The sequence below is a fragment of the Dreissena polymorpha genome, chromosome 4, assembly GCF_020536995.1.
Source record: "Dreissena polymorpha isolate Duluth1 chromosome 4, UMN_Dpol_1.0, whole genome shotgun sequence".
In the NCBI taxonomy this organism is placed as follows: domain Eukaryota; kingdom Metazoa; phylum Mollusca; class Bivalvia; order Myida; family Dreissenidae; genus Dreissena; species Dreissena polymorpha.
Window position 1 is genome coordinate 37,089,050 of NC_068358.1, and position 12,669 is coordinate 37,101,718.

General features: G+C 40.7%; 1 protein-coding gene across 1 annotated transcript in view; it reads right to left on the minus strand.

Annotated features, from left to right (window-relative positions):
- The window catches only part of LOC127879906 (trafficking regulator of GLUT4 1-like), a 42,189-nt gene extending 41,035 nt beyond the window's left edge, over window positions 1–1,154 (minus strand). The window contains exon 1 of the mRNA XM_052427016.1: window positions 918–1,154. Coding sequence (XP_052282976.1) covers window positions 918–933 — 16 coding nt within the window. The 5' untranslated portion in view covers window positions 934–1,154. The remainder of the gene's footprint in view (window positions 1–917) is intronic.
- Window positions 1,155–12,669: the final 11,515 nt, after the last annotated feature.

Consider the following 12,669-nt stretch of genomic DNA (forward strand, 5'->3'; position numbering starts at 1 on the left):
ATTGTAGCGCATGTCTATTAACATGATTGTATTTATATCGTAAAGAGGCGCTATATTTGGTTTATTTATGTAAATAGACAAATTCATGGTGTCGATGTTATAAACAAACATTGACGCTTGAAAGCAACATATTTACAAATTTACATCCGCATGTAATTTTATTTGGATGAAAAATGAATAAACTTCAAGTAAACTATACATTTCGAACAAGACTTACTGACTCCAAGAGTCATGTAATTGTGATTATCGATGATTATCAAATTAACTTAAAATGAACAATGAACGTCAAAAATTGGTTACTTAATTGAATGGCATTTAGGATCAAATGTTTTGTTTAGACATTTAAACTTATATAACTGGTGATCTGATTTAGTATTAATGTATTTATTGAAATCTTTACTTTTTTATTATTAAATTAAAAAAAAAATCACTTGCTTCATGTTTTATGTTTTAACATTCAAGCTAGCAAACACATGTATATGCACGTTTAGCTATTATATTGAATTATATTCACGTAAAATGAGCCCCGTAGCAAATCATAAAACGGAACAAATTTAAAAATTACTTAAGAATGAAATGTGAAGACATGACTCACTTTCTACGTACACAATGTCACGGAAAAATACACTTTATGTTGTCAACAGCAAGAAACGTATATTAAATCATTCTATATAACTTGAAGGACCAACGGTTTTGAGCACCGTTTATTTTCATAACGATTGTTTTATCACACACATGAATAACGTGTAAGAATTTAACGTTTATTTTTTTATCTAAAATCTACTCAAAAGTCACTGTACATAGAAATAGCATATGCATATTTAACGCACAACTTTCAACAAAAACTTAAACGTTTAGTTAAATTGAATAATTATTTGATTATATCTAACCGAATGTTTTAAAAGTATTCGACTTACCTTTTGCGTCTTCCATTGTATTCGAGCAATTCAATGACGAAAAACAGTTAAATCGTTAATTTTTCACTTAAGGTTTCACCATACCTCCGCTCAGTTTAAATATTAACTTTCTTGATCACCGAATACGCTCACATTTAAACGCGTAATGCACACGTCACTTGATACTCGCGGCAAAGGGACGAAGAAACCAACACAAGTCGGAGCAATATTTTCTAAATCTCATACACGCGTGCAAGTATACGTCATCGTGACACGCGTCATCATGACACGATTGTAGAATTAATTGAGGTGCCTTACAGTGATTTTTGTTTTGGTTGTGTGTCATTATTTAGATTTTAAAGGACAGTATATGGATTTATTTTGTTTCAACTTATACAGGCTATGTTAACTTGAATAGTTTAAAGGTTTCTCAAATATTTTCTGAATTCAACGTCTTTCAATTAAAATCATATTCACCGTACTATTCGTATATACTAAATGTACATGGTTTATAATAAATTAATGAAGATGTTCCATTACGATAGCAATAAACGATCACAATCAACCTATATCATTTTAATAGCGGTTTTTTCCCAGATTTAATACTTTTATTACTATACAGGGATATTCACTAGCATAAACGCGTGTCACGACTCACACATTCTTCGGATGTCTAACATCGGAAAGCATTTGGCAAGTCACCATCAAGGTATTACTTAATTGTCAATTTCCTTTCTGTCAAATTTTTGTCAACTTGAAGTTTCCCATTGATGTACCACTTACAGATAATCAACCCTTTATACATTGCAAAAATGTCGAAAATAAAATGATGACACATATTTTATTGTTAACATTGAAATAATTTATTTTCTTAAATCCTTTGAATGTCCAGTTTTAAATACATGTAGTAAGAATATATTTATTTTTACGTAAATTCAAATCGCTGAAATGACTTTCTTTAATATATTGTTCGCAGATCCTGAGCATGGATATTTACTGGGTGACAGCGGTTATTCGTGTCGTCCTTTTTTGATGACTCCCTTCCTGCAGCCTGGTAAAGTGAGTTCACATTTAATTAACAATGAACAACTGTTTCTTAGACGTATTTATTTTATTTGTGTATCATGGTACCGTTTAACTTAACTACTTACGCAAGCCTTAGACTTACGCACATATTTTTAATTAATTGGATTTCATTTATTTCAGGTACAGGCAATTCATTTGTTACTTGGAATGTTCAGTTCAATTTAAAGAGACCATACTGACTTTCGAATATGTGCGTAAGTCGAATAATGCATTAATCCCAAGTCTTAGAATTTCCGGTAGAGCCCAGGTCCATCCCGGTCTGCAAACGCCGGTCGACCAGCGAGAACCTGGATAATTTGTTGGATCTTTTTAACGCGGTCACACAATTCCCCGGTTCCACCCCGGTTGAAGCCGGTCAACAACCCGGCAGAGTCTCGTTCAACCCAGGACTAGGTACGGTTAATCCCGATGAAGCCCCGGCAGAGCAGCGGTTTTCGCCGGTAATGCCCAGATGGAGCCCGTAACTCCGCCGGCACTCACCAGGGCAATACCGGCATACGCCGGCGAAGATACGGTAACGCCCCGGTTTAACCCCGGTAATGCCCCGGCGGAGCCCCGTTGAATGGCGGTGGCGTCCCGGCAGAGCGCCGATTTACCGGGACTCTGTCGGCATTCACCGGGGCTCTACATGGGCACCACCGGCCGTAGCTCTGCCGGGGTCTTTATGGGCCCCGGTGGAGCTACGGTACCGTCCCGCTTGTTACCGGTACATCCGGTGGACCCCGGTTTCTCCCGGTAGAGCCCCGGTTGACGCACCGGGGCTCCACCGGCATCATAGTGAGACTGGGCCTTAAGTAGCTTAGTAACACAGTACCCTGCATTGACATAATTAATCCCTTCATTTTATTTGCACATGTAGTAATATAAAATGAATGTTTTTATATAAAATGAAATGTCAATTTCAACATGATAAGTGATATACTTTAGAAAATCATTTATTGCTTCTCAGTGTCAGATGCTCAGCAGAGATACAATACCGGTCACATCGGCACACGGAATTGCATAGAAAGAGACTTTGGAGTTTGGAAAAGGACGTTCATGGGGAGGAATGTATTCCCAGATTATATAACATTGATTAAAAAGGGTATAATTTTAAATTGTATAGTGAAGAAAGATTAGAAAGGCTAATTGTTGGGTATCGTCATTTATAAATTAAATTACCATACAATGACAGTTAAATACGTATTTTATACAGCTGATTTTCATGCTGCTATCTTTTTTTCTTAGTTTGTCGTATACATTTTCAATTGTTCTTACTTTATCGAAAACATCATTATGTTCACAAGCTCATACATATTTACACGTCGATGCCGATTAACTTCGTGCATCTCGTAGTTAAACAAACGCACGTCTCTTTGTTGTATATAGATATTTAATTATACATTAATATTTTGAGATTGCTATTTTGAAGCGATAAATGCATTTAATATGTGTGCTTACATAACACTCATGCACAATGTCAGATACGCATGAAACCCACCAAGGTCACGCGAATCGTGATAGCCTGTGCCGTACTGCACAACTTGAGATTGATGTGGGGTGAACCATCAATGGAGCCAGAACAGCTGGATGATGAACCACAAGGCGACACGTTTCAAGCGGCAAATGATGGCAGACGAGTTCGGGACACAATTGTTGCCAAATACTTTATGTAAACATTATTTGATATTTTCTAAAACATCGTCATTAATTACATGAATTAATGGTTGAATGAATGAAATTGTACGTGACACTGTACATAATTGCAAAAATACAAGACCAATATGAAATACAAACAAGAGCACCGCCTTGCGGGTGCAGACCGCTTATCTATTTTCTTTTTAAAGGTGAAGGGACTCTCAATTTAAATCAGAAAAGGAGGGAGAGGTGGAGTGAAGAGGGGTGTATAGTGTGGGGGTGTGGACATTTATTACATTATCTTCCAAAAATGAGGAAAAAAATGCAAAAAACAAAAAAAATCATCCGGAAACCATTTTACTATTTCTGGTCACCGTGACCTTGACCTTTGATCTAGTGACCTCAAAATCAATAGGGGTCATCTGCGAGTCATGATCAATGTACCAATCAAGTTTCATGATCCTAGGACTAAGCGTTCTTGAGTTATCATCCGGATACCATTTTACTATTTCGGGTCAGCGTGAACTTGACCTTTGACCTAGTGACCAGAAAATCAATAGGGTTCATCTGCTAGTCATGATCAATTTACCTATCAAGTTTCATGATCCTAGGCATAAGCGTTCTTGAATTATCATCCGGAAACCATTTTACTATTTCGGGTCACAGTGACCTTGACCTTTGACCTAGTAACCTGAAAATCAATAGGGGTCATCTGCTAGTCATGATCAATCTACCTATCAAGTTTCATGATCCTAGGCATAAGCGTTCTTGAATTATCATCCGGAAACCATTTTACTATTTTGGGTCACAGTGACCTTGACCTTTGACCTAGTGACCTCAAAATCAATAGGGGTCATCTGCAAGTCATGATCAATGTACCTATGAAGTTTCATGATCCTACGCCTAAGCGTTCTTGAGTTATTGTCTGACAACCACCTGGTGGACAGACCGACATGAGCAAAGCAATATACCCCCTCTTCTTCAAAGGGGGGCATACAAATAAAATAATAAAAATAAATATTTGTGTTTTTTAACAGTTTCAAAAAAAAAATGGGGGTGGGTGGGTGAGGGGGGGTATAGTGTGAGGGAAAAAAATAGGGGGGAGGGAGGGCACGGGGGATGGTTTGGGTGGAGTCTATTGTGGTATGTCAGGTAAGAGTAGTTTTGTCAAAGTATCAATCAAATCTAATCATAAATAAAGAAGTTATGGCAATTTTAGCAAAATTTAATAATTTGACCTTGAGAGTCAAGGTCATTCAAAGGTCAAGGTAAAATTCAACTTGCCAGGTACAGTAACTTCATGATAGCATGAAAGTATTTGAAGTTTGAAAGAAATAGCCTTGATACTTTAGAAGTAAAGTGGATCGAAACACAAAATTTAACCATATATTCAAAGTGACTTAGTCAAAACAGGGCCATAATTCCGTAAAAAATGAAAACCAGAGTTATGCAACTTGTCCTTTTACTGTCCCCTTATGATAGTTTGCGAGTGTTCCAAGTATGAAAGCAATATCTATGATACTTTAGGGGTAAAGTGGACCAAAACACAAAACTTAACCAAATTTTCAATTTTCTAAGTATAAAGGGCACATAATTCCGTCCTAATGCCAGTCAGAGTTACATAACTTTGCCTGCACAGTCCCCTTATGATAGTTTGCAAGTGTTGCAAGTATGAAAGCAATAGCTTTGATACTGTAGGAATAAAGTGGACCTAAACACAAAACTTAACCAAATTTTCAATTTTCTAAGTATAAAAAGGGCACATAATTCTGTCAAAATGCCAGTCAGAGTTACATTACTTTGCCTGCACAGTCCCCTTATGATAGTTAGTAAGTGTTTCAAGTATGAAAGCAAAAGCTTTGATACTTAAGGAATAAAATGGACCTAAACACAAAACTTAACAAAAATTTTCAATTTTCTAAGTATAAAAAGGGCACATAATTCTGTCAAAATGCACGCCATAGTTATCTAACTTTGCCTGCCCAGTCCCCTCATGATAGTAAGTAAGTGTACAAAGTTTGAATGCAATAGCATTGATACTTTCTGAAAAAAAGGATCTAAACGCAAAACTTAACCAAAATTTTCAATTTTCTAAGTATAAAAAGGGCACATAATTCAGTCAAAATGCACGCCAGAGTTATCTAACTTTGCCTGCCCAGTCCCCTCATGATAGTAAGTAAGTGTACCAAGTTTGAATGCAATAGCATTGATACTTTCTGAGAAAAGTGGACCTAAACGCAAAACTCAACCGGACGCCAACGCCGACGCAGACGCCGACGCCAAGGTGATGACAATAGCTCATAATTTTTTTCACAAAATAGATGAGCTAAAAAGAAAATGAGAATACATGTAAACATAAACTGGTAAAACATTGCCTGAAAGCGTAGACATATATAAATTTCATTCATTTTTGTGTATTTTTTCTATTGCAATGTCAGCTAGCACATTCAATTTATCCGCCAGCGATGCCATTTTCAAATAATAGGCCTCTTGTGCCACTGCCAGGCTGTTCTGTTGCTGGTGCTGGTGCTAGATTCTTTCAAGGATCTGAAAATTGTATACAAGTACGTGTGAATTTCATTTTTCAATGCATTTGCGTTTGTTTGTGTAAGTTTTTTGTGTGTGTAATACAGCGTGTTCGTTAAATATAATGCCATTACAGACATTTCTAGCAGTGGCGGATCAAACATTGGTTAGGTCATCTCATTTCATTTCATTTAGCTATACAGTGATTTGTTATTACGATTACGCTGATAGATCATTTTCATGGGGTGAAAACAATAATGATTGTATTTTCATAATTGAAGGTTTATGAATTTGAGGGTAAAACCTGGGTTAGTAAGAACAATAAAAATACATTTGGCTACATTTCTCAGATAACGGATGAAAGCTTTGTCGGTTAATAGATTCTCACAACTGGATTTTATACTAACCTTGGGTTAGGTACCGTAATGTTGCACTCGGCAGGTACCGTAATGTTGCTCTTGGCAATTGTGCCGGTGGCAACGTTCTTTTGTGGTTCTGAAAGACATATGTACACTTACATACGCATGATTTTAATATCATTCAAGTGTATATTGACATCAAAGGGAGTGGTGACAGCTTATGTATATTAATAAAAATGTCATTGATAAAATAAGTTTTATTCCAAAAATACAGTGTATGCTATTGTTGTTGTTGTTTGTACAAAATTGATAAATATTACATTTCCAAAGATTATCATTATTAATTAATAAAGACTGGTCTATAACATTGATAGCATTCTACACTTTACATTTTTGGTATAACTATTGCGACATGTTGCGTCCGAATTTTCGGTCAATTAAATTATACTAAAATGCTCAGTTGTCATCTTTGTTCTGCACGCTCATTGATCTGTTTGATTTGGTTCTACGTACTCTTTGTCGGTTCACTATCTTTAGTGGCAACAAACTTCACATCAGACACTGGAACTGTTGCTGAAAAATACATATCGAAATAAAGAAGTACCCCATTGCGCGCCCCCGTTGTGTAATGCTCTTGGCGCATATATGGCCTACACGGGTGAGTCCATCTGCAAATGTCATAGGGTAGAAAGGGTACCCGGCACATTGTGTAATTATAAATTTCACATTTGTTAATCATTCAATAACACACAAGTATTATAAACACACACAAAAATTCATCTACAGCATATCCACGTGAAATTAATACCGCAGTCTTAACATTTCTAGTCGGCATTTTAAAAATATTTACCAGCAATCCCTCCGTTTTTTAAACGGTCCATTTAAACCAACGGAACGACTGACATATGCTTATTCATTTGAAAATTGGAATTTGCGCAGTGGACATGTGTAAGAGCTTGTGTTTAATATTCATATGTTACGTGTGGGGAAATTTTAGTCTTAATTCACGTCTTGGGAACTTTTAGTGTTAAATTATTTCAATAAAAAAGAGCATTAATTGTAGATGTGGATGTATCATTGTATTGTAGTGAAATAACATTACTACAATGTTACCTATACACATAGGTAGATGAAGATCCCATCAATCATGGTGCCTTCGACAGGATACAAACAGATAAAAGTAACAGTAACAATAATACAACACTTGTTCTTCACAGATCTAGGTAGGCACTCTGGTTCCCAGCGTTCTTTGCGGCTAGGGTACCGATTGTCCGAAACGGTCCCATGACATTTGGTCATTTCACCACACTCCTCCCCACTTTATAGTCCTCCATTGATACCTTGGGCTCGAGTATACTCAATTTGGGCGGGGAGAGGGCGGTCGGGGACTTAATTGTTCCTTTTCCTCTCCTGGTACACGTTTGGAGCGTCCTCATCCGCTTCCGTGAACAGCGCAATTAATCCTTTCCCGACATGAACAGATTGGGTCCACACACAATGGCCATGGCCATAGGGCTCATCTTGTTGACCTGCTCGTTGCATGCGACGATGATCAGGAAGCGTATCACGTGCTTCAGAAGGTCATAATGTTCATTTGGCGGCTTCTCCAGCAGAGGTTTCCGATAAATCACACACGATTTGGGGTTCTTCGGATACCTTTCATGTATGGCGAAGAACTGGGCGGTCATCGTTACAGGCCCTGAAGAACACCTTGAGCATGCCTGCGATGCCAGGATGTCGCCACACTCGTCCAGGCTGGCTTCTCCGCGGGAGTCGAACGGTGCCCTCAGGTTTTCTATCGTGGCATGACTGCTTTTCGGCCGGAATATGTCCTCCGGTTGCATTCCCTGAAGTTGGATATGCAAGCAGATCTTCTTCTTAATGAACGGCACACGATTTCCTTATTAACGAGTTACGAATGTTCGGGCACCTTGCAGTGCTGGGCGGTACTTACATCTACAATGCCACATGACAATAAGTTCTCAACCGAAACACTCTTTCAGGCACAGACGTTACAGGTACTTCTAGTGTTATCTTAGCAACATGTGCCACGCGAAGATATTTGTGCCGGTTTTGTTGTCCGTAACAAAAATGGGTTGGTCACAATGCGGTGTGGGGATTTTAATTGCTTATCCCAGCAACAGCATTCCCGGATCCCATTCTGAACAGCATGAAGTTCAGGGTCCCGGCGTCCTTCGCGTCTCACATGGCAGCGGTGCCGCTTAGCAATAGCGGCAGAGACACAGGCCGCTTCACCAACAGCGGTGCCGCTTAGCAATAGCGACAGAGACACGGGCCGCTTCACCAACAGCGGTACCGCTCAGCAATAGCGGCAGAGACACGAGCCGCTTCACCAACAGCGGTGCCGCGTAGCAACAGCGGCAAGGACACGCGCCGCTTCACCAACATTTTTACTATATTCCTCCCCATGTTATAGTCCTCCCTCCCAAATGAAAGATTCTGACCTCATGCCCACCCATTACCCTTGTTCATGACCCAGCCCTCTTTTGACCTGTTACTTATAAATAAGCATGGGTCAGACAGACCCCAATTTATCTACCTGAAAAATCCCTGGTACGCATTGAATTGGTTAACCAGACCACTTATTACCGCGTAGAATCATTTTACTAGATCTTGGCTCATATTTAACCCGTCCTCACTTCCCCATACAGCACAGACCACAAGGAGGGATCCTGTCACCTGCTCCATGGTTTGACCTTACTCCTTAATCATATTAATGACCGAAAAGACTCACAGGATCCCTATGCGTGCCACACCTAGATCCGTAACGACCCTACTACTGACCGCATCTAGCTTAACCTTGAACAATATCGGCCATAAAATTGACCGCAGCTAGCACAACCATCGGCCATCAAACCGACCGCATCTAGTACAACCTCGAACAATATCGGCCATATAATCGACCGCGGCTTGCACAACCATGAATAATATCGGCCATCAAACCGACCGCATCAAGTACAACCTCGAACAATATCGGCCATATAATCGACCGCAGCTAGCACAACCATGAATAACGTCGGCCATCAAACCGACCGCATCTTGTACAACCTCGAATAGTATCGACCATATAATCGACCGCAGCTAGCACAACCATCGGCCATCAAACCGACCGCATTTAGTACAACCTCGAATAGTATCGGGCATTTAATCGACCGCAGCTAGCACAACCATCGGCCATCAAACCGACCGCATCTAGTACAACCTCGAATAGTATCGGCCATATAATCGACCGCAGCTAGCACAACCATCGGCCTTCAAACCGACCGTATCTAGTACAACCTCGAATAGTATCGGCCATATAATCGACCGAATCTAGCACAACCATGAATAATGTCGGCCATAAAACCGGCCGTGTCTTGCAAATCCTTAGACAATGCCGGCCTTACAACTGACCGTATCTTGCACAGTCACAGGGCGCCCCAAATGGTGGCGCCATCCTATTATGATTCTTTATCACATTGCTCAAGTCACCGTCTTCTACCAGGACTCCGACATCGACCCTGCCACTTGAGTACATGCCATTGCCTGAGCCCCCACTATTACACCGCTAGCTTACGCGAGTCAAATAACCCTGTTGCGGACAATCATAAAATCACAGAAATTACCAGGTGGATCAGTTCCGTGCATGAGCCATTCCTGAAAAAATCGGAAATGGCCCACCGCCTTCACCACAACTCGCCCCAGTGAACCTCTAAGCATAAACTTTCCCTTTCCTAAACCCCTTTCTTGTGTCATAGCGACCATCTGGCCACTTAAACCCAAGGCGGCCCCCACTACGTCAATAGTGGCTTCATGTTTTCGCAATACAATCAACTCGAGTACCTGTTCCAACATCGGAACCTTTTCCGGCAACTGAGCAACTACCCGGTACGAGGCAAGGGTATTCTCAGCTGCCGTATTTATTACCGCCTGTATTGCAAAGCCGATCACACTTGCATCGATTCGGGACATTGAGTCTGATTTGACCTGCTCGATCATCACCAGTAGGCCCTTATCGTTTTGGATGCCCTTTGGACATACTTGAGATAAGTTCCCTATCTCTTTGCAATTGAAACATTGCTGCCTGACTGGAGATGGCGATGGACTTCTGGTGGGCCTTGCCAAAAGCTGGTCAAGCATCCCTATACAGACGTCCATCTTCTCATCTAACATGTCCTCCTTTCTCTCCACGGCCACCACCCTTTCTACAAGCCTACTTTCTGAAGCCACATTCACACCGGCCACCTTAACTAGCCCTACACACTCAACTTTCTGTACCAATATTGGTTGATACACAAAGCGAGTGTGAATGATCCACTTCAGCAGGTCAATAGCTTGCTCTATAGACGCGGGCCTCTGATTTATGACTAGCTCACCCGCTTCTTTTACCCTAGCACCCATGCAAAATCTTAATATGGATTCTTGCAACATATAAGCCTCGGGCAAGTCCATATATGCTTCGCTTGCAAGGGTCATTACCCTGTCGGCCCAGTCATCGACCAATTCATCATCTCCTTGCCTAGCACTGGAGAAGGTTACCCTTGCCGTCTCTGGCAAGTCGCGGTACCCAAAACGCCTCTCTAGCTTGTCTACTACCTCCAAATAGCTTAGTTCCACCTCGATATCCATCACCAAGGCATAGTATTCACTTGCCTTGTCAGTCAAGCAGAGGCACAAGTAGTCTCTCTTTTCCCTATCCTCCCACTCAAAAATAGTGGAGTACTTTTCAAATTTGGTAAGAAAAGCCTGCCAGCTTCCCCGACCATCATAAACTAGTGCCTTAGGCAGCGATTGCAGCCTAGACTTCTGCTGGCCAAAGGATGCTGCAACGTTATCGCTAACACCTCGCGTTGCATTAACAACATTCTGCGATACTAGATGAGGGGTTGCCCAGCTCCTGTCCACCTGTGGTGCAGGTACCACCGGTGTAGGGGTTACATACCCCGACTGTCCTGGTGGAAACATATAAGGCGATTGAGGTTGGTTAACAGCGTCAATTAATTGACCCTGACCACCCACTAACATATAATGCAGTTGGCCACCTTGGGAAACTGATACCTGCGTCATGACCTGATACGCCATAGGCTGTGCCCCATGCGCCATTGCATGGTATTGCACCCGGCACGTCCCATGTGCCACAGGCACCTGAGTCACCGCCTGGTATTGACCTGACTCTGCACGCCATGTGTGAGCTGGTACTTAACAGGCTGTGCCTCCTGAGCCATGGCATGGTACTGTACAGGGTACACCCCATGTGCCACTGGCACCTGAGTAAACGCCTGGTATTGACCTGACTGAGCGCCATGTGTGAGCTGGTAGTGAACAGGCTGTGCCTCCTGCGCCATGGCATGGTACTGTACAGGGTACACCCCATGTGTCATGGGCACCTGAGTCATTGCCTGGTATTGACCTGACTCAGTACCATGGGTAACCGACATATGCGCCACCGCCTGATATTGCACAGGCTGCTCATCGACCGGTTCAGCGACTAGTCCACTCGCCTCTCTATACCACTCCCCCTCCTCATTATATCTATGATCGGAATCAGGCCTAGATGTACTGAACCCAAACATGACTTACATCAAATGTTAAGTAGATATAACCAATGTAAAATTTGGAAATTCCATCCATCATGCACATTGGCTAATATAGTTAAGTTAATGAATTATTAAACAACTAAATTGAATTACAATAACTGCAAACTGCTGGTATAAAATTAACTCCTTCAGTTGAATTGTATAAGAATTAATTTAATTTATTTGTGGGACTACGGTAATATGCTGAATGGGTGCGCTTATCAACAAATTTACAGTTTACGGTTATCCAACAACAACCTTTCCAATATATCGTTGGACAGAATATTCGAAACACATTCCAACAAAACCAATCTTGATATTACAGGTATATGTATTGCTGTAAATAGCGCACAAGAGACTTTTACAAGTCACAATCTATGAAGCGTGCACACAGAGAACAAAATCAAAAACATAAACAAAACACAATTATATGCCCCTTTAAACTTTAAATTGGCATTGAATACACGTCAAAACCAGAATGAGGTCATATGATTTAATAATCACAACCTCAAAAATTTAATAAAGGAAAACAAGTGAAAGTATGAACCTCACTAGTAATGAAATAGTGATTCAATCACAACCAATGTTTGTAACTGTTAATAGATATGT